We start from the raw sequence: 23210 nt of genomic DNA, 5'->3' as shown, positions 1-23210 counted from the left end.
ATATCACCCAATAAAAGTTTATCAAATTTTAAAAATATATTTAAAAAATTAACTCCAACCTATTTGGGAAACCCTTCAAGGGCCGTCAGGAAATCCCAGGATTTCATAAAACCCTGGTTGAGAAAGCCTGCTCTAAGGAATGCCACATTCTCAGTTCAGAAGCTTCTACCTAATGAATGCCTTCCTTAAATGAATCATTTCCTTCAGTTGCTCTTCAACACTTTACCATATTCACAACCATAGGAATTCAAAAAGGGATATAGGTGGCATTTCCGCACATCATTAAAAGTAGCGTTACACCAGCTGAATGGCATAGCGGTGAACATTATTGCTCCTCCCGGCCACTCTATACCTTCTTGCTGTTTCACTCTTGTTCGTCACCTTTTCGTGCTTCTTACACTCCACAAGTGCTGCTGGAAATGGCGGAAGAGAGCAATGCACTTTATAATGATTCTCTTTCGCCTGTTAATCAATCCTGGCAACCAACTTGGGAGGGGGGGACTTTATAGAGGCATGTCTTATGTTACGACTTTGGGAGAAAACTATTTTTGGCATCACCTGGACACTTGTCCACATATTTGTTGTTCCAGGCTGCTCTTAATTTTTAAAAAGCACTTCCTGTCCCCTGGAAGATGGGAGATGGAGGCGGGTGTGAGGGCAGGACAGTGGAGGCAGGGGTAGCGCTTCTTTGCCTCCACACATTTCTTTAACTGGTGGCCTGCTGGTTGCTCTCCTGTAGCTTTTTAAGTTGGAGAATCCACTCTATGCAATCCCCCAACTAGTGCTTTAAAATGGAGGATGTCGCAAGCAGTTTGCTATCTGGACACTGGATGTTGGCAGCGTCATGCGGAGCGACCGGAATATAATGACAACCAAAGGTAAGCATTTCACTAAATTTAATGGGTACGGAATTGCATTCAAACTTCCTGTGATAAAAATGTCATGAAATTGAAAGGCATATTTTTAAAAAATAGGTGGGACAAATCACTGCCTTGGCTGGGAGCGTATTCAGACTGTTTCTACCCCAGTTTTAGAAGATACAAGCAAGCAGCAAAAGCAGTGATTTTTTCAGGCCCCTGATGGGCCAGGTCAAGGGTTAGAGTTGTGGGTTCCAGCTTAGGGGATAACATGCAGTATGAGACTGGTCTAGGGCAAAACACACAAAAAAAGTACTGGCAAAAAAAATCCTCAAGGCAAAAATACACAAGAACCGCTGTTGCAATAAAGGAAAAGATACTTATTAGCATTAGAAAATGCTGGAATCTAATATTTGCATATTAACCATGTGCCTGCATGAGTTCAATGGCAATAAATCAAGAACAGAACTTGCAAGACAAATTAATGTGAAACAGAATTTCTTTGACTCATAACCTCTTGCTACAAAGAGCAATACAACAAAGAGTTATACTGTTAATCACATTGATATAACAGTCAGCAAAGACTTGCAGCAGATAGTCTCTTTGAGTTCAGTTAAGCAACTGGTTCTTGCTTGCAAAAACTTTGGGGAGAGTCCAGCTTCTCAAGTCCAACTTAACATTGGATCTTTGTTATGTGCTCCTTTTTCAAAAGGAATTTCAGTTCCAACATGTTGGGCAACACAGAAACCAGGCTACAATCTGCAGCTTGAAAGACATATAGCCCTTAAATAACAATCTAATTACAACAGTAAGACCAGTTACATAAAATTTAATTCCTCCCTTTTACTAATTAACTTTTCAGACACATAATTTTCCAATTGCTTAGACAACGTGACAAGCTCAGAAAAGCTTATCCGGTTCTCCAGCCAAACAGACTCTGCTAACCTTCATCTTCTGACTCTGGCCCCGCTTGGCTAACCCCCTCTCCCCAAGTCCTGAGGGTTACATATCCAGTGGGGGCCTGTTTTTATCTCCAGACTTTGCTTAAGCCTTGGTTTTCATCTGTTCTCTTGCCATGTTGTGCAAACAATACTCTTTCTTTACAAATGTAATAAAGTTGACTCTTCTGTATTCCGATTACATTCAGTTATTGAAAATTTATTTTCAGTAGCATGCAAAATTAATACCAGCTTGTTTTAGGACCATAATGATCACAGACTTGTGAAGAACCACCCCCCAAATTCACGGTCATGTGTTATATAATATTTATTTATCTATTGATTTATTTATGATATATATGATGATTGGATGTGTATGACCAACCCTCCCAGCAAGCCAGTTAAGGGCAGTTTACAACATAGCTTAATACAAATGAACATTAAAACAATTAAAATACTCAAAATGCAGTGCAATTCAAATTCTGTTATATTACTCATTGAAAATGTATGACATTATTAATCATGTTTGTTAAAAACTCTCTGGGAATTGTTTCACAGAGGAAAAAGAATACTGGGGGAGCCAAACTACACAGCTCTACTCAGAAGTAAGCCCATGGTTATACAATGAGATTTGCTCATTGTACAAGTGTCCTTAGGATACCAACTTCGCTGAATATGGCCGAATGTCCGTTTTAATTTCTAGATGGATCATTTACTGGATCCGCAAACTTAAATCTGGGTTTGTTCACCACACAGGTTTGCAGATACTTTTTTTTGCTAGGGTTCTTGCGATGCTCAGTTGCTGAAGCCAAGGTTTCTCTTTAAATGCACTGCAAGAGACAATACAAAGTCTGTTACTTTCCCCAGTCGTCATTGGAGCAGAGATTAACAGTCCTACCCTAAGAAGAGTTACAAAATGGTACTATTTCACTGAAATCAATGGTTTTAGAAGAGCATAATTCTGTTCAGAATGGCACTATCAGACCCTTATGTCTATCAATCATAGTTTAAAAAGTCTATTAATGTCACTATGCAATAATGATGTAGCAGGATGACATCTTTTCAGTAAATGACATTATTATTATTATTATTAATAATAATAATTTATGATTAAAATATTTGTATTCCATAGTACTACAGATTCCTGGGGGTGAGTTGCAATCCAAAAAGTGGATAAAAATGACAGCCAGCTTGAAAAGCTGCTAGCTATTCAAAGTATAATAACAATGTGTTTCTAAAACCCCACAAGAACTGTTCAGAATTAACCCTGCCCCTGGAATTCTGCACTCTGAAGACGGCAAAGGAAACATGGCAGGAATGTGAGCCAAAGTATTAACCTGCATTTGGGCTTCATTGTAATTGGGAAGAAAAATGAAGAGGCTTAAATCAGAGTTCTCATGGCAGAGCTGGGCATTGTTTTTTGACCTGGAGCTTGAAGGAAGAAAGGGGTGTTGTATCATGGAGATGTGCTTAGAGAGTGTTTGAGACATGAGCGCAGCAGATGGCCAGAAGTCGGTAGACAGAATTGTGGGGTTGGGGAGAATCTAGATAACAAATGCATTTCCGGTCAGGATAGATAGCAGTAGCAATTCACATGGAAAAGCAGGAGGAGTGGGGTGGTTACCCTTCTCTTCACAGCTCTGCAGACCCTATAAAATTTGCCCCTACTCCAGAGGTTCCCAGTGTGTTTGACCCTGTGAGCTCCTTGGAAATTCTGACACAAAGTGATGAGCACAATAAAAAAACAGCTTCTGTGGGAGGCGAAGCCAACTACAAAATGGCCATTGCACAAAATGGCCGTACACAGGAAGCCCAAATCCAGGAGACAGGAAAACAATTTTTTAAAAGTCCCCAGGAAAGAAGAGAAAGAATAAAACACTGTGCTGACAGCTTGTGCTGAAAGCTTTAAAAAAATCTGCATAGCCAATCAGATCGCCACAGAAGCTCTGCTGGGGCATAGCCCCAACTAACCACACCCATGTTCTAAAAATACTTGGTGGACTCCAGAAAAGGTTATTAGCGGACATCATGGCATCCATGAGCAAGAACCATGAGGACTCGTGCCATATGCCATAGCTGAGGCTACTACCTTCCAGAATTATAACTGACCTCCATACTATAGAGATAGTTCTCCTAGAGGAAATGGTGATTGGGTAGGAGAGAATTGGTGGGCTCACATCCTTGCTGATCTCCCTCCCTTCCCCAGACTCTGCCCGCTAACCACCAGGAATTTCCCAAGCCAGAGTTGGCAACCTAACCCATAACTATTTTTCAAGAACATTGGAAACAACGGTATCTAATGACAGCTCTCCAAGGTCTCTGCTGGTCTGGCTGATAAGAGACGTGAATGTCAGAGAGAGGAAGGGGAGAAGTGTTGCAGAAAGAGATCTTTGTAAGGACAAGTTGTTCCCACCGGATGAGGATTATGAGTGGGGGATTAGACAAATAGTATAGATTCTCATTTTAATAGGAAATAAACAGGACAAGGGCCAGCCACTGTTGGTAAGTTTCAGATCATACTGACTTAAATTGATGTTAATACTTTACTTTGGCAGGATCATGTCCATAAAGGGCTTGCTAACAGTAACCATGTACAGGGGAAGCAGGATTAAAGTACAAAGACTGTTGCTTTCTTACAGTTAAGTATCTGATTAGGGGAATTTGGACTTTTGAAAGCTTGTACCCTGAATATCGTGTCCGTCTTAAGTGCTACTAGACTTGAAATCTTGCCCTTTTACTGCAGACCAAACTATTGTGATAAATATGACTAGTGCAAGTTCCATACCTGGCCTTGTCTCTATAAAGTTGTCCATGCTATATATTTACACTGGTGGATCTATGGATGGATTTACACTGGTGGATTTACACTGGTGGACTGCACGCAGTCCCCTTAATTTTTCATGCAGACATGGAGCATTAACCACCATCCTTTCTTTTTGTCACGGGTTCTTGACACTGCCCACTTGCGGAAATCTAGGTCTCTTTGACATGCCACTGCCCTTTCTGTTGCCTTCCCAGTCATAGATTCCAATGAGCAGCCGTGTTGGTCTTCCCAGTCATGTTTGTGAGCCATAATGCAAAACAGAGCTCTTCTACCAAGCTTTCGACTGAGGCCAATGAAACAACTCCATCGACTGGGGCCCTCCAGAACCCCTCCCTGCCACCAGATACACCCATCAGAGACTGCACAAGGTGACCCTGAGTCTGGCCACTCCATCAAGCAACAGTTTGCCTTATGCAGTTATCTAGTTAACCGTTTACATGTTTATAGTATTAACACGTGTTATTGAGTTCAACTTCTTTGTATGGTACCAATATTACAGTCCTAATCCTGGCAAATAGATGGGGAAGAAATGGAGATAGTGACAGATTTTATTTTCCTCGGCTCCAAGATCACTGCAGATGGGGACTGCAGCAAAGAAATTAAAAGACGCTTGCTCCTAGGGAGGAAAGCTATGGCAAATCTAGACAGCATCCTAAAAAGCAGAGACATCACCCTACCAACAAAAGTGCGTTTAGTCAAGGCTATGGTATTCCCAGTTGCAATGTATGGCTGCGAAAGTTGGACCATAAGGAAGGCCGAGCGTCAAAGAATTGAGGCTTTTGAACTCTGGTGCTGGAGAAGACTCTTGCGAGTCCCTTGGACTGCAAGGCGAACAAACCGGTCAGTCCTAGAGGAGATCAGCCCTGACTGCTCTTTAGAAGGCCAGATCCTGAAGATGAAACTCAAATACTTTGGCCACCTCATGAGAAGGAAGGACTCCCTGGAGAAGAGCCTAATGCTGGGAGTGATCGAGGGCAAAAGAAGAAGGGGACGACAGAGAATGAGGTGGATGGATGGAGTCACTGCAGCAGTAGGTGCAAACTTAAAAGGACTCCAGGGAATGGTAGAGGACAGGAAGGCCTGGAGGATCATTGTCCATGGGGTCGCGATGGGTCGGACACGACTTCGCACATAACAACAACAACAACAATATTACAGTGGGATTGGTGAACTGTGAATTCATGCTGTAAACCTGGGGTGGGCAAACTGTGGCCCTCCAGATGTCCATGGACTACAATTCCCATGAGCCCCTGCCAGCATTTGCCAGCATTTGCCAGCATTTGCTGGCAAGGGCTAATGGGAATTGTAGTCCATGGACATGTGGAGGGCCACAGTTTGACTACCCCTGCTGTAAACCGCCCTGTGCCCCAAGGGAGGGCAATATTAAAATATGATAAAATTAAAAATAATAATTTTAAGTCAGAGATAAAACACCAAATCAAATCAAAACAAACCAGAAAGAAGAGCAATAGGATACCAGGCAGCAAAGTTATTGCAGCGCTAATGACTTCTAAAATAAATGAAATCTTGACCAGTTAGTTGCCTTGGATCCTGGGAGAAAGGCAAGATAAAGGTTTTAAAAATAGAAATTAAAAATATAAAGCTCTGAGATGAGATGGAACCACCCTGCACAGAGAGAAGCCAGCTGGCAAAGTAGCAGGACTGAACTGGAAGGGAAACGATCACGGATTCTCTGGCTGCATGTAGCACCACATGTCAATGTTGTTTCTCTCACAGAAATGGTGGAATAACAACAGTGCAGTTTCCTCGACATGGGCAGAGAGAGAGAGAGACTTCAATTCTGCGGCAACCAAGAAAAACAAACACAAATGCAAAACTGAAACCGAGAATGGACTGAAAGGATCCAAGTTAGTGACATAATGACTGAGTGAATAATACACTGCAATCATGCCGTCATTGACTTGTGCGGAATGAAACCTAAATGTAGATGATTGTTCCAGTCAATTAATGAACAGATCTTACTGGATTAACTTTTCTTGGGAATTAATTGTGAAATGACTTTCACAAGGATGAAAGGTCACTCATTCTTGGTGGTGGAAAGGGCCATTGGCTCCCATCGAAGTACTAATCAAGTCCAACCCTGCTTAGCTTCTGAGAGTTGTCAAAATCAGGCTATCCTGAGCCAAGGTAATTCTTAACTATATAGAAAGCAAAGTTGGCCTCAAATGGAAAATATATTTTCGTTACAGATAGACGGGGTCCAGATCACCAACCTTTTTTCCTTCTGATTGCTGCATTAACATTTATTTATGCGTTTCCTCCATTTATAGCCTGCCTTTCTCACCCCTGGGACCCAAAGCAGCTGACAGTGTTTTCCTCTTTTCTACTTTACCCTCACAACGACCCTGGGAGGTGGGTTAGGGAGAGAGTGTGTGACTGGTCCAAGCTAATTTTGTTCTGGGACTGTTTGCTCGTACACTTCACATCACCTATTGTCGGTTTATGACCACCAGGAAAGCCATCGCAGTGATGCAAACATTAAATTGCCCTACATTCCCAGAGGATGGACATACCCTCAAAGCACATACCCTAAAATTTCTGTTTGCTTTGCTTGTTTTCTTCTCGTGCAACAGCCATGGAGAAATTTGCTGACAACTTCTTTTTGTTGATCTCTTTATGAGTTCTTCCCCAGTACACTGGCTGTTGCCTCATGTGGCCAGAAAAGTTTTTTAGTTCTGCTGCCAAAAAGAGAGCGATGGAGCTTCAAAGCTCCAGCTGTTCTGCGGGTAATTAACAACACTTGCTGTTTTGACAGCATATCAAACGACACGGCAGTTGTCCAACGAATCCGCCAAACAGATTTATAAACTCTTGAGAACAATTGCATGGGAATTGTTATTCACAATGCACTTTGAATGACAGTGGTTTTGCTGTGTTTCTTTATATCCTTTTATTATGACAGAGAGCTCTGGGGTGCTGGGGCTGCCTTGTACCCTCGTTCTGCATTCTAAGCATCCAGACATGGAGCCCGATGAAAGTGAAGCAGGTAGAAAGTACCTGCTGCAAACACCCTTCATCACATGGTAACTTTGTTCCTGAATGGCACCACTTCAGACTGCAGGGGGGAAGATCCAAGGTCTGAATGTTTTTTCCAAGTAAATGGGGGGGAAAAACCTTCCTGAAGGGACATGTGCACGCACAAGCACACACACAAGCAAACCCATAGATGCCAGGAAGAATAGTTTTAGCCTGAGAAGCTGAGTGTAGAATTTCCTTTTCCAGGCAAAGCATTCAAACACACACACACACACACACAAATCCTGCTGTTTGAAATGGTATAGTCCAGAAAGTATTGTACCATGAGATGAACTTTTTGCCTAGATTGTGCAAACGGGGGATGGAAGCGTGGACTGCAGATCGCAAGACAATATGTGCTCCATCCCTGTGCTTCAGACTGGAACAGAAAGACCAGACTTCTTCGTTTTTGCTTCAGCTATAAAAATGCCCAAGACCGGCACTCATGCACCAAGATCCCCACAACAGCCTAGGAGTGACCAGGTATGTTACAGAGCCTCTTCTTCCATGCCTCTTTGCTTCTGTTAACAGAGATCCCTTCATATGCTGGGGGGAAATCCACCAGTGCTGGGAGTAGATTTTAGGGGAACCAAGATGGAGGTTTGGCCACAAGCAAACAAATTAACACAACATAAAGGAAGTCTACCTCACCCCAGACCTCGCTTTAGGCTCACCTTCACCAGCCTTCCTTACTGTTGGAAAGGGGCTGAATGTCTAACACTGATCCAGTCATATACCACTGAAAGAACATCTTAATGAAATCCGTGGCATTTGCTGCCCACTCAACAGACATAGATGTCTGGCATAGAATACATGGGGCTGTTCTGGTTGGTTGGTTGTTTTACATTCCCTACATTTATTGCCAACCTTTTCCACCTCTAACACCTGCCCTGCTAGAAACCAGGGAAAGGCTCCTCGCAGGAGGAGAGGTTAGTGCAGGCTATTCTGTGCCTTAGAATTCAAGGAAGCCTGGAGCATTAGAATATGCAAGAGTCCTCCCATCAAATATCTTCTCTTTAGCTTCTTGTAGAGTTTTTTTTTTAAGTACAGCACTTGAAGGCTCTATGTTAAGAAGGTGGCCTTTAAGAAGGGTTCAACCCCACCTAAAACCCCTTCTGAAACTGGGGAACTAGAAACTTGAAAAGTTGGAATATGTACCAGATAAAATATAGGGGCTGCTGGCGGAGGCTCATGGAAATTGTAGTCCATGGACATCTGGAGAACCACAGTTTGACCAGCCCAGACTCTAGAACAGGGGACTACCCCTGCTCTAGAAGAAGGTAACTTTCTGGCTACCTTTGTGTGGCAGAAGGGGGAGACTGGACAAATATCCCTCCTCCTTTTCCATGGACACATAAGCTGCTCTGTTGGAGAGTCTGCTGCTGCTGCTGCTGCTGCACCTCAGGACCCAAGCCAGGTCTCAGAGTGCTGCTCACTCCAGATCTCAGGCATGAATGGCCGGGCAGAAAACAAAAGGTAACATCATTTACATTAGAGCTGCACTGAGTAATTAAAAAAAATCCTCCTGCCTACTTAGTTGGGGCATTTTTTAGTCAACGATGGACTAAAATAACCCAAATTTTATATAAACAAGGTTTATAGCTTGTGTGCATGTATATGTATAATGCCTCTTCATAGCACACAGATACTTCTAAAAACGGTACAGCACTCTGAAGAGGTACTCCATTATATATGAGAAAAGGGGGGATACCTCTGCTAAGACAATGTCCGCTTTGACAAATGTGTATCTATATATCTGATAACGACATGTGCACCCTCTCTGTACACACTTAAACCCACGGATTGGAGCCACACCAACACTAGCGTATTTTTCTGCAAACTTGGGATGTTCCCCCTGGTTTGCAGAAAATTTTTGAAAAGTTTCAAATAAAGATAAAGATTTAAATTCCTTTATTTATTTTTTAAGCATTGTCTGTGCATGCAGTTAGGATGGCCGTGGCTGCCACTGCAGGTGTCAGTTCCAGGTCTGGCCACCCATAGTTAAGAATGCCAGGAATGGGTATGAGGCTGGCTGCAGCAGCAGTGGACTCTGGGAGTGGCTTGGTGCCTGGCTACTGCTGTGGTGGACGCCGGAAGAGGCCCCAGATCTGGCAGCAGAAAGGAACACTGGGAGGGGCTCTGGGCTGGCCACACCTGCATAGAGGCTGGGGGCCACTCCCTGCCTGGCTGCCATGGCAGAACCACTCTGGGCCTAGCTGTGCGGTAGAGGACTCACAGAGAGCTTTTGGGCCCAGCCATGGGTGGAGGATGCCAGGAGCTGCTCTTGAGTTCAAAGCAACTCCCAGATACAATAGCTTTTGCTACAGGTAGGTGGTGGGGCCTAGATTCACAATGGGGTGAATAAGTCTTGTGTGTTTCCCACTTGTATTCTCTAAAAAGATTTCCCCTCTACGTACTATTATTTATTAATTGTTATTATTTGTTAAGCTTATATATCGCCCTTCCCAACAATGGGGTCAGGGCAGTTCACAAGACCATGTTAAACATACACAATAAAATTCACAATGTAAAATGTCTAGAGTCCAGCAACAGTAAAAATTAATAAAACATCTGTTTCTGAAACCTTGTTTCTTAGCTGCACAACCTATGCAGACTTTCAGTGCAGGATTACTGTGATCTAACTCTATAGAGGGTTGCCCTGTCAATGACCAATCACTGAAAAGGCTGCTATATTTGATGCTTATCCATTGAACTAATTTCGGCTTACTTCTCTGTAAATGTTCATCCCATTGGGCTGAGACACTCATGCGATTAATAAACAGAGACTATTCTACCAGAGTAGCCCTGATTTTTATTATACTGATTACATGTTTGCTTGTTTATTCATCCCACCCCTCTCACCCCATCAAAGAGGGCCCAAGTCACCTTATTACCCAGATAAGTTAGCTGCCCTCCAGGTGGAGGCTAGAGTTCTTATAGCTGATCTCGAGATCACAAAAATCAGCTCCCCAGTTAGAAACAGCAGCCTTGGAATGCAGGCAAGGCTCCTGCCCTCCCAGGCAAGGCTCCCTAATCTCCAGAAATAGCCATATCAGAGTTGGCAACCCTGTCCATTTACTTGTTTTCTTTAGATTTACTCCTGGTTAGTAATTCTGTCCATCTCCTTGCAGTTTCCTATGGTTGCCCACTGTCCTTGGGATCAAGAGAGATAAACATCTTTGTTCAATCCCTTCAGCTGGATGCAGCTTTTGTTTTAAACCTTAAACATGCAGAGCCACACGGGGGCACCAGCTGCCCATTAGTGACATTCTTCATCTTCCCACAAGAACTCTCTCCCACTGTGAATTATAATTGGTAAACCTATAATTACTGAAGATTCAGTTTTGTTCTTACTTCTCTTACTCACAGACATATATGGAACAAAAAAAATTAAAAATTTCAGAAAATGGAAAGTCAGTTTGTCATTCCCCCCCCCCCCAATGCCGCGAGTATATAGGCTACCTTTTTTGGGAGTTTGTTAGCAGCTCTTGCACCCAGCCCCTCTACTGCATTTACCACCCTGAGAAGTATAAAAAGTAGATTCGTTATTTAGCGGGACGGTTGAAAGGGAAGCTCACTGTGAGACCCTCAATCTGATCCACAATGTTTTTCAGTTCATTTAAAAAAGAAATTTAATGTGCAAATACTAAGATAGGTCAATGGAATATTGTGGTCCCTTCCATGGGAAAATATAGTGCTGGAAAATTTTCCACCATGCTTCGCTACTTTTGAGAGCAACATTAAAAAAAAAAATACAAGATACAATTTTTAACAATACAAGATACAAGATACAATGATAGTCAGTGGCTTGGGAGCCACCTATGGCTCTGCCTCTTCTGAGCACTGTTTAGGGATGCCCATGCTGCTATGGGAAATTCCTGGAGATTTGGGGGTAGCACCTGGGGAGGGGAGGGTTTGGAGAAGAGATGGATCTCAGCAGGGTATCCTGCCATGGAGTCCCCCCTCCAAAGCAGCCATTTTCTCTGGGAGAACTGATCTCTGTCATCTGGAGATTAGCTGTAATACTGGGAGAACTCCGGGTCCTGCTGGGACACCCTACTGGGCAACCTGGGCACCTCTGATGGGGCACCTGCCATGTGATTCGGAAAATTGGCCAAGACCCTTGCCCAATCAGGCTTGTGGTTGGCAGGTGGTTTCTGGTAGAACAGGTAAACTGTGAACCTCCATGAGATATTGGCTTGCTTAACTGATTTGCATTGTACTTAAACCAATTGCTAACCCTGGGTAAATATAGAGAAGTACCTGGCAAGAGCTAAGTAGTAGATTGCATTCTCCCTTGGAGTTCTTCCATGGTGTTCTGAGAATGACTCCAAAGAAGAGTTTAGCAGAAACTTTGCATCAGGGATGAAATAATAGTGAGGAGGCTTGAGGATTGAAATAGGGGGCAGGGGAACTCTTGCTAAGCACATATTTTGGTCCATATTTTCTTCATTGTCAAGAGGCACAGCCTTCTTTCTGCTTCTCTTTTTCTGCTGAGGTGTGCTTGTGCTCTTGTTCGCATCTCCCAGTGGAGGTAATTTGAGATTCAGCCCTTCTCGGTTCTCCTCTGAAGCCTTCAAGCAACATGCCCCCTGCCTGCATTGGAATGGGTTACTTAAATGTTGTTGTTTGTGGCCAGCGTCCTTGACCGCGGCTTGATGAAAACCTTTTGAAGTCATTTTTGGCCTTGTAAAACCATCCACAAGGACAACGTCTCCGACTCGTGTCCTGAAGACGGCGGTCTGGTTGTGTCGCTTCATCCTACAGATGTTATTTTGAGCCTTCAGAAGCCACAGTTTTAACTTAATGTAGATTTTCACGGGAAGTGAAAAACTGGGGTAAGAAACCACTGACCACATCTTGGTGACTAAGTACAATACACAATCCTTATGTTTATATTGGATGCTTAATTGCAGTGGAGTTTGCCCCGCATAATTTTGGCACTCAAGACACAGGATGCTATAATTCACAAAGGCTTTCAGCACCATGAGCTGGCCGGCTTCGGCAGCCGCGTGGACTGGACACTTTGCTACGTCTGGGTGGGGGTTGCCTTGACACCACTCACGGTAGGGATGGACGCCGACTGGATCAGTGGGTCTTGCTCCCTGTTTCAGGAGCCAGGCTGAAAGCTGGAGGTGTCCAAAAAAGGCAGCCATATAAAGGGCTACCCTCTTTTGATAGCTGAAACAGAAATGGAAAATGACAAATAAGTCAGCTTTAAACAAACATACAAACTTAAAAGCACGTATACAGCGTTGTCCCCACTTTTCCCAGTGGCCCCAAGAGGCATTCGGATAATAATATAGTTACATCAATGAAAGCTATCTTTGCAAAGGTATCACAGATACGTGGGAGGTGAAGATTGGTTTGATAGCTGATGAGATCTGAATTTCTGCTTAGGAGATTCTGTGTAGAACTGATGCTGGGTTTCAGGTGTCATTTAGGTAAATTCACTCTCCTGGCAGGGATCTATTCAGCCAGAAAAATGAAGAGAGCAGCTCAGACCTGCATGTCTTCCCATCCTGCATTAAATAAAAATGGTGGATATAATTGGGATGACTTGGAGCCTCCAAAGATGCACATGGGAAGTAGGGAAATGCGAAGCAGGGAAAAACAAGTCTTTGCTGATGCACTGAAGAAGAGAAGAGGCAGGAGAGTTGGTTTTTATGCCTGGCTTTTCTCTACACAAAAGAGGAACCTCCGAAGACATGTCAAGGAGGGGGATCCAATTTTACTCCTTCCCACTAACACCTCTGGCTCCCTCCCTTCTCCAATATCAGGCTCCTGCTTGTCTACCACTATGTGCCCCCCTGTCCTGGAATGCCTATCCCTGCCTCCTCATCGTTCTGGCTCACCTAGTTGGACCTCCCAATCCCTGCATAACCACCCACTCCACCACCTTCTCTGCCTCCCACAGCACCCCATGGAGATCAAGGCAGAGCAGGCTACAGCTGTCCTTCTTCACCTGCTCCTGGCTGCACTGGCTGCTTGAACTCTGAGTTATTTGGAGGGAGGAGAAATCTATACCTGCTATCAACTTGGGGTGGATGTAACCCCCAAATCAGGGCTTTTAGAAATTTCAGTATGATTTTTTCTGAAAATTCTGATGTTTCCCCCATTATATTCTATACGGCAACAGTCAGGGCCATTTCGCACGGCTTCAAAATAGCACAATGGTTGCTAATTGAAAACGCTACTAATTTGCCATAACCCACGACGTCGTAGACAATCTGCAACAATCCTGAAACCAATCAGCAAAAAGCGCTTCGTTGTGGCGCTTTCAGGGGAATCCAGAAAAGTGGATTCACCCTCCGGATAGCGATACACTCCTGCAACCAATCTGCAACAGTAGCGCTAAAGACCTGTGCGTTACCATTGTTGCTGGTTCTTCAAAGTCCCTCCCCCTGGCTCTCTCCTCCAAACTTCCGGCGAAGCGATCGCCATTTTTTTTTCTCCGAGCGAGCGGGGATAAACGCACCGGCGAGCCTCTTTCTGTTTAGAGGCTTCCCTGGCTTCAGTCCTTCACCTTTAGTCACTAAGCACAAACCACTTAAAAGCCCGTTTGCTGAAATAAAGTCCCTTTATTTTTTACACATAAATTCAGCCGAAAACCGGGCCCGTGAGAAGGGGGGGGGGAATTTTTTTTTATCACTCGAGGCAGCGTGCAAACAATCATACAATCAAACGACAGCTCACATTAGGCAGCTGGATGGGTCTCTCCGTAGCAACGAATCTACATAGATTCGTTGCTATGGGTCTGTTTTTTTTTTAAAAAACCTTTCTTAAAGGGAAAGGGGCTGTTTGGGAGCATGCTAACGGCTGCCCATTGGCTGCTTGACGGCCAGGGGCGGGACGAGCTTGGCAATAGCGCTTCCTTTCTAGCGATTTCTGCCGAGACCGGAAGCCTGTGGGAAATGCTAAAAAACGCAACTGATTCCACTACAAAGGCAGGTATGCATAACGACGAATTCCACTATTTTAAATGGCGATTTTTCATTCCGCAAACAATTTGCAACAAAGATCCCCGTGCGAAAAGGCCCTCAGTGACCCCACATGCAGATTTATCGATCTACACTGAGGCCAGCCCTTAGCTATTAGATGTACAGACGTGTGTAATCTACAGGGTGATGTACAGGGTGTGTAAAGACCGAAATCAGTAGATCCCTTTGGGTTGTAAAATCTACCAATTATTTCATTGTACATCAAACTCCACTTAAGTACAGGAGATTTGTTTTAGTTTGTTTCTTGGTACTCTGCATCGGAGTCACTTCCCTTTGCCTGAGCAGCACTTTACAGGAGGGTGTCAAAGACATTGTCTAGTATAGGCCAAGCTGGCACAGACTTTCATAAGATGCATTTTGGAACAGAAGTGCTCAGTCTAAAAAGGGAAAATATATTTTCAAGGGTTTGATGATGAGTCACCTTACTTCATTACTGGTTTTTCCATTGATAGATAGCGCTGGACCTTAGGTTTGTTTCCTAAGAGACATCCCGTGAGGAATTCTTTCCATCCATCCCAAACATCCAGATGAAGCAAAGTACCTGCCAGCAGAAAGTTGCAGTCATTCAGTTCAGTTTCTAACTTTATTATGGATAACATTTGCACAGTCATGAACCAATCTGTTCAGTAATATGGCAAAATAGTGCCAGCCAGCCAACATGAAAACCATTTTGTATGTTGGAATGTTTCCCTAAGGAAAAATTATAAGAGTCCAAGCACTACCAGTGAAGTGAAGCCGGTGGTAGAGTAAGACCTCTCCTCCCTGCAATAGCTTTCTAAGCACCCCCACCCCCCCGTAATTCTACTGTCTTGACCTGGATGGCCCAGGCTATCCTGGCTAAAATTTGGGTGGGAGACTTCCAGGGAACACTATGGTCATGACACAGAAGCAGGCAATGGCAAACTATCTAGAATCATAGAATCATAGAGTTGGAAGGGTATAGGTATGAAAGGACACACATGACACCATTATCTGTAGAAAAAGGAAATCATAGAATCATAGAGTTGGAAGGGACCTCCTGGGTCATCTCGTCCAACCTCCTGCACTATGCAGGACACTCACAACCCTATCGCTCATCCACTGTAACCTGCCACCCCCTTAAGCCTTCACAGAATCAGCCTCTCTATCAGATGGCTATCCAGCCTCTGTTTTAAAATTTCCAAAGATGGAGAATCCACCACCTCCCGAGGAAGCCTGTTCCACTGAGAAACCGCTCTAACTGTCATGAACTTCTTCCGGATGTTTAGACGGAATTTCTTTTGTTCTTGTCTTGCCTTGAAAACCTTACAGCAAGAGCCCCCAACCTTTTTGAGTCTGTGGGCACCTTTGGAATTCTGACAAAGAGTGGTGGGCACAACCACAAAATAGCTGCCACGGGAGGCAGAGCTGGCCACAAAACGTCTACCGCACCTTACTTTGAGTCTTGTGGTCTGGTGGCAGCTGCTGCAAAATAAAAGTTTTTTTTTAAAATCTGCACAATCAAGTCTCCAGCAGCCAATCAAAACTATTCCTCAGAAAAATCCCCACTTGACCCCACCCACTCCCTAAGGATCTTTGGCAGGCATGATGTTAGGAGCCCCTGCCTTATGGGCTCACCATGTTGGCTGTGACTTGATGGCATTCTTCACCACCACCAGTTCTGCTCTTAGTGGCCAAGAGGCCTTAGAGAACAGAGTGAGTGGGAAAGTGGGGGCCTGCCATGGGAAGGGAGAAATCTGCAAAGATTGCACTTCCTTTTCCCGCCAATGGAAAGGCCATTACACCTGGACAATGGCAATCCTAATGAAACAGCTCCTTTGGATCCAGCCCCATAACAATTTCTAAATTTCACATGATTCTAGGAACAAGAGAATCCAGGCGCTCTGGGAAATAGGTAAAATACATAAACACTCATACCTATATCTAACTGATAATCACTCAAGATATTGCAGTCATACATCTCCCTGCCCTCTGGAGTCCTGAGACAATAAATACTGTTTGGGAAGCCACATTTCAGAGTCACCAGGGTTTTCAGCTGGGAAACCTTTGCCGAAAGAAGGTAAATCTTTCCCATAATGGGTACTTGCTCATGGGTGACCGTATTGTAGACATAGAAAACTGGCTTGTCTTCTTCCTGCAAGGAAACCCCAACAGTTAAGCTCTGCCCCACTGAACAAACAAGACAACACAAAACAAATCTTTAACAATACCTTTTTAAAAATCGCCCTCTGTCATCTCAAATTCTCCTCTATAAAATGGGACCAAAAGGGAGCTACCTCACAGACCACAGTTGTTCACAGCACGCTTTATTTAAATAGTGCTACAAAAATAGTAATAAATGGTTTTCCGGAGAACACTGCTTGGTTGTTTTATTTTTCTAATTATTATTATTTTAAACAGGCACAAGCTATATTTTTCAAAAGGTAAAGGCAGTCTAACAGTACATGCTGCTCTATTCTCTGCCCACTTTCTCAGGAAATTGGTCCCACTGGAGATTTTCCAGTGCCACGGATGGCAGCTCTCTGGCTTCCATTCCTTGTTTTCATGTTCTGTGGCCTTAGTAATGCTGTGCCAGCAACAATAATAATCCTAGCAAACCAATGCTAGAATGTAGGAAATAAAGTACACGAGGATGAATAATGTCCTGTATTGTTTCTCTCTGGATAAGGCATGGTGATGTTGTGCCTGCAAATCGACTGCCAAGAAATTCAGGAGTTAAGTCGAACCTATGGAAGCTTCATAGGCCCCCTCCCCCAAATTAGTCTCAATTGCTGAAGTGGGCAGCAAAGGAGATTAAGCAAGGGAACTGGCTGAGAATCAGAGCTGGAGGTGTAGCTTCTTTCTTAGGGCTTCAGTCATAGAGACAATCCAAAAGCAGAGTCTCGCCTTTATATAAGCTTACTAATTGGATCTCTGCTCACTGTTTCAGAAATCTTTCCCTGGGCAGATTCCATTTCTGTTGAGAACAACTACGCTGTCTTTTAAAAGACATTTTAAAAAAAAATATAAGAACTTTAGAAGTTTCCGGCAAAGAAAAGGTAAGACTAAGAATTCATTAATGCTGTCTTAACACCTTCCTGCAGTCATTATTTGAAGGTTACCATTCCCAGGCTAAGGTCTGAGGCTTTTGATTACTGCTGAGTATTGCTACCACAAAGGCTATAATTTAGAGACAGGAAGCAGCATGCATAGAACATTTCTCTGCTAATTAGGCAGCATGGTGTTGTTGGTATTGTTGGCGTGTGCGTGTGTGTGTGTTTTAAAGAACTGTACAGTACCTTAATAACACATTTGATTGTGGAAGAAACTGATATTCCTACATCAGCAATAATCCAGCTGTCCTTGAGTACAGCTCCTGCATATATCAACTCCAAATATCGCCTGCCTTGTTTATCTTCAGAGACAGGTACATGAAAATAATCCTTAAGAAAACAAAATGCAATAGATGATTCTTCTGAAATAATAAGAAGCCAGCATTCAGGGTAAATAACCAGTAAGAATTGCAGTCCACAACCATTAGCTCTGATGAAGATCTTTTTGATTGTTAACATGTTAGGTGCAAGTTTTTTGTACTTATGATATACATGTTTTACTGACATATGTGTGTGACCTATAGGGAGATTTTCAGGTTAGTCTGGATGTGTTAATTTGTTGGTGCTTGCCTGCAATGTTTAAGAACCACCTGTTTCCATGAGTACTTCATGCAAAACACTATATAACTGGCAGTTAGTTCAGCCTCTTTTTTGCATTATGTAAAATGGTCCTAATCCTCACTATTCCAACTTAATTTAGGAAATATATTTACAGGGCAGAACAGGGGGCAAAACTGTTGGTGTTCATGCGATGAGTTACTACATGAACAATTTTATGACTAATCCAGTTGTGTGATCACATTTTCAGTCTAGAGAGCCAGTTTGTTGTAGTGGTTAGGAGTGTGGACTTCTAATCTGGCATGCCAGGTTCAATTCTGCGCTCCCCCACATGCAGCCAGCTGGGTGACCTTGGGCTCGCCACGGCACTGATAAAACTGTTCTGACCAGGCAGCGATATCAGGGCTCTCTCAGCCTCACCCACCTCACAGGGTGTCTGTTGTGGGGAGACGAATGGGAAGGCGACTGTAAGCCGCTTTGAGCCTCCTTCGGGTAGGGAAAAGCGGCATATAAGAACCAACTCCTCCTCCTCCTCCTTCTTCTTCGGGCCATGACTTCTTTGATTGAGTCAATCCATCACATGTTGGCCCTTCCTCCCTTCCTGCTGCCTTCCACTTTTAATACCATTATTGTCTTTTCCAGCATCTCTCGACTTCTCATAATGTGACCAACATGCAATAGCCTTTGTTTAGCCATTTTAGCTTAGTTCAGACTTGATCTGACCTACAGCCCATTTATTTTGTCTACTGGTAGTCCATGGCATCCTTAGAACTCGCCTCCAACATCAAATGATGATATCTTCAGGGAATCAACATAATCACCAAAAATTGTTCTATTGTGTTTAAAGATTGGGCTGTCAAAACAGGTCTAGCTAGCATCAAATTAATCAGGAGTATTTCTATGGAGTGTCAGTGATCAGGTGCCCCCCAAGGATACTCCAGGTTCCCCTCCGAATTTTCAGTTTTCACTTAAGAGGTCAGCCTCTAGTAATCTGAAAATCTTTTCACCCAAGGACTTCCCACAATTTGAGTGTGGATCTGCAGTGTTTTTTCTCTGATCCTCTCATGTTCTCATTTTCCATTTCTTGTTCTTTTATAATGACTTTGTCGTTTTCTCATGCTTCCTCAAATTAAATCACAGGCAGTTTGAGCAAGCATGGAGAAATGCCAGAGACATAATAGTGTCTCTGGAAAATCAGAGAAAAACTGCGGCACCTAAACAACAGGAATGCCTATGTGTGAAAAGATCTGCATTCCAGCATCATCAGGGGAAACTCGGATATCATGAAATAGCTCCATTAAAAAGTAAACCTGCTTCAGATTTTCAGGATTCTGGTCAGGGAGGGAAAAGTTACAGGTCTTTTGGGGATTTCCTTTTTAATTTTACTAATATGCGATTGGTTTCAAGTATTTAATGTAAGGATTTTTCTATGCTGTCTCTTCAGAGTCCTGCTTTGTAGGAATATGCAAGGTCTGTGCATACAGAACAGAATATGGTAATGTCCTGCAGGGGGTATTAGAGGAGATGTGTAGTTAGCATATTTAGATCAGGATCTTCCAGACATTTTCAAATAATCTCTGTGTCCTGAGTGCCTCAATTGGAGACTTCCTGCTCTTTGAGCACACTTCCTCCCTGCCTGCCTCCTGAGCAGACGGAACAGAGTGAATGAAAACAACATTCAGTTAGGACTCTCTCCTCTCTTTCTATATAAAGTTTTTTTCTTCTTAATAAAGCACCTGGTGCTGGACTCCTCTTTGCATAATCAAACTCTGCCCACATGCTTGAGGCAACTCATAATTAAAAGGACAAATTATCAATATAAACAACAAGCCATTAAACAAGACCAGGGACATAAACAGCATAAATCTGTCCATAAAACAGACCTCAGAAGCAGACCATCACAAAGCTGAAAAGATAAAATTCCAAATTAAGAGCCAGGGTTAAAATAGGTATTTTGACCTGGTGCCAAAACACATTAAAGAAAGTGCCAGGGGAGCCTCAAGTGGGAGAGAATTCCAAAGAAGGCACCACAGAATATGTCTCATCCCTAATCTCCACAGCAGCCCACATAGGTCAGCTTGGCCTGAATTTATTAGCATTTCGCAACTAAACAGGTTTGGTCCTAATCAAAAGTTGGATGAGAGACCACCCACAGGGAATACTTGGGTTTGGTACCCAGATGAAGGCTGTGGCAAGCCACCTGTGCATGTCTCACACAGCCAATGATTAGAGTTACCCTCAGCTGGCTGGGACTTAGCATCTCAGAAGGCACAGAGAGCAGGGCTTAAGAGGCAGATCTTAAACAGTTGACCAGGCAGTGTGGAAGGAGACAATCCTGCAGGTATCCTGGCCCCAAGCCATTTAACCAATAACTTCAAACACATGGAACTGATTGTACTTAGGCATTTGCTATGTATACATCAACTTCAGATGCCACAAACTTTCTGATTTTCAGTTTACTAGTAATGTCTAAAAAACAAACTTTGTACTGATTTCTCCTTTGCATGCTGGAACCAAAGGATTCAGCTCAAAACCCCCCAGTTATTTTACAACATGCAATCAAAACTAAACTATCCTTTCTCATATTAACATAGATTTGAAACTGCTTGTTTGGACATTTTGAAATATTATTTAGATGGCAAAAAAGACACCGTCATGAATTAAAACAATCCTGCTGTCAATTCTGGTGTGATTTACACTAAGAAATGTTTGCAATGATATCCAGTGACAAATGAGTTCCTTATTTTACAACAAAGTCAAGCTTTTCTATAGCAATTGTCCATGGGGCAGCACATATGACCCAGTTCAGATTTTCACATGGAGTGAAATGCTAAGACAATCATGTCAACATTATAAAGAACAAAGATATCTGACTCCTGGCCAAGTTCTTACCTTTATCATCAGTTTCACATCTTTTACAGTATCCTTGGATGAAATGTCAAAAGATACATAAAGTCCTTCAAAAGCGACAAAAACTCTCATTTTGCAAAATGCCCTTAGAAACTCTTTGAAGCTCTTTCCAATAAAACTACAGGCTCCGCAGATCTCGCACCCACAATGGTAGCCATGGAACAACCAGTCTTTAGGAGATGGTAAATATCCAATGTAAATGTGTAGATTTTTCTTCAAAGCCAACAGCAGCCAGGAAAGGCCCAGATTTCTGTAGCAGCAGAGAGATTCAGAAACAATAAACTGACCTCCCTGAATAGCGCAGCATAGGAATAATACCCCTACCCCCCACACACACCGCTCCAGCAACAAGCTTAATTAAACCATTAAGCCATGTATTGATCACGGCAAGCAGGAACAAGCTTTCAACATGTACAAGCACGTTTCCAGCTTACCATACCAGTTTTCTTTGCTCAACTAGCACTTAGCAAACCATTCAGCATCATTACATAAATGGGTGTTATTGTTCATCTGACTCCTTGTGGCATTCTGAAAACTTTCTCTAAACAAATCGTGTCTCTGTGCTCATGTTACCATAACAACTCTATAAGCCTGTTAACAGTGCTTGCCCGGCCGCTGTAGACCAGGAGCCAACTGTACTGTTCACAAAAAGCAGAAAGGCCAGTTGCTTGAGAAGTTGACATCTAATAAGGAAAAGAACGAGAAGAGGGAGTTGGGGTTTCCTGCTGCCATCTAATAGCATCGTACCATTTAACATCCAGTTTTCTCTTGGGTAAGGTACAGAGAGTTGTGGTCTGAAAAGATGCTTGTTGCTCACAGCTATTGAAATAGGAAGCTCACTGGAGTCTATAAAATGAATGTCCCTGCAGACTGAATGTACTGCTGTTGCTTTTTCACCAGCATGTGAAGTCGTTGGTTTAAATTTGTTAAACTTTGGCATGAACTTCAGCGTGTCTCTTTATCCTTACATATGACTATGGCATGATATAAAAGGTAACCTGTGTTGTGTAGCGGTTAGAGTATCAGAGTAGGGTTTGGGAGAGACCCAGATTAGAATCCCCAGTTGGCTGTAGAAGCTCATTGAGTGTCTTTGGGCTAATCAGACAAATATGCAACCTAGCCAACTTTGTAGGGTTGCACCTAACAACAACAAAAGGAAAAAACAGAGGTGAGAGGACTATCTAAGCTACTTTATGTCCCTATTAAGCAGAACTGAAGTGTATAATAAGTGAATAAATAAAAGGTAAAAATAGTCAAACCTGCAAAACAGAATGAAACTGCAGTCAGAGCAAAGCAAAACCAAACAACATCTACATATGTGCTTCTTTGTAAGCATTTACTGTGCTGCTGGTTTGGATCTACCTGAGTTCTCCCTCCTGCCCCTGGGGAACAGCATTTGAGGAGACATCTTTGGTCTGTCGCAGGAGAAAGCAGGTGAGAAAGTCATGCTGCTTAGGTAGACATTTTTCCATCTGTGGAGACATTTCACTGGATCCAAGCCACTGTGGCCGGAAAGCCAGATTTAAGCTTGTTCTTAACTCTCCCATTTAGAACTAGTGGCACTTAAAAATGCTTAAGTGTGGCTGCATCTATATTTTATTGGTTATATGCTATAGAGTTGTAATCACAAATGGATTGACTTGACTACATAGGACAATCCAATTGCAAATTATTTCTTTAATGCAATGTCCAGTGATGGCTGGATACAGCCTATGGGCCAGGCGACATATGACCTTACCAGCTGCAGCAATGGAAGCCTCTCCTTTCTCCTCCATGATGGCGGACTGCTAAGGCTGCAGCTCTGGGTCGGGAAATCTCTGGAGATTTGGGGATGGAACCTAGGAAGGGGAGGGGCCTCAGCAGGTTTAAATACCAAAGACTCCACTCTCCAAAGCTCGGGCTGTCGGGTCCAGGTTGGGAAATGTCTGGAGTTGGGGGGGGGGAGTGGAACCCCCCCAGTGTGGGCAAGATCCCAGTGTGGTATAATGCCATAGTCCACGTTCCAAAGCAGCCAT

The 23210-nt window shown here is 43.3% G+C and overlaps 1 protein-coding gene across 1 annotated transcript; it reads right to left on the bottom strand.

Annotated features, from left to right (window-relative positions):
- Positions 1-907: 907 nt before the first annotated feature.
- On the bottom strand, positions 908-21730 carry ANKUB1 (ankyrin repeat and ubiquitin domain containing 1). Its single transcript, XM_077348700.1, has 7 exons — positions 21630-21730; positions 21178-21445; positions 17914-18057; positions 16553-16769; positions 15083-15197; positions 11919-12836; positions 908-2625 (listed from the first exon to the last, which is right to left on the bottom strand). Exons 2-7 carry the CDS (start codon positions 21265-21267, stop codon positions 2541-2543), a joined length of 1569 nt encoding a protein of 522 aa, XP_077204815.1. The 5' UTR covers positions 21268-21445; positions 21630-21730; the 3' UTR covers positions 908-2540.
- Between the last annotated feature and the right edge of the window lie 1480 nt (positions 21731-23210).

This window comes from Paroedura picta, chromosome 8 (assembly GCF_049243985.1).
Source record: "Paroedura picta isolate Pp20150507F chromosome 8, Ppicta_v3.0, whole genome shotgun sequence".
Classification (NCBI taxonomy): Eukaryota; Metazoa; Chordata; class Lepidosauria; order Squamata; family Gekkonidae; genus Paroedura; species Paroedura picta.
The sequence above is the reverse complement of the archived record's forward strand: the minus strand, read 5'-3'. Positions and strand labels throughout refer to the sequence as shown.

Bases quoted from the DNA above. Each gene is read 5' to 3' on its own strand.
- ANKUB1 (XM_077348700.1), bottom strand. From the start codon at position 21,267: ATGAGAGTTTTTGTCGCTTTTGAAGGACTTTATGTATCTTTTGACATT. The intron at 18,058-21,177 runs GTAAGAACTTGG...TGTTTTCTTAAG, and splicing joins ATGTGAAACTGATGATAAAG to GATTATTTTCATGTACCTGT. The intron at 16,770-17,913 runs GTACTGTACAGT...GTTTCCTTGCAG, and splicing joins CAATCAAATGTGTTATTAAG to GAAGAAGACAAGCCAGTTTT.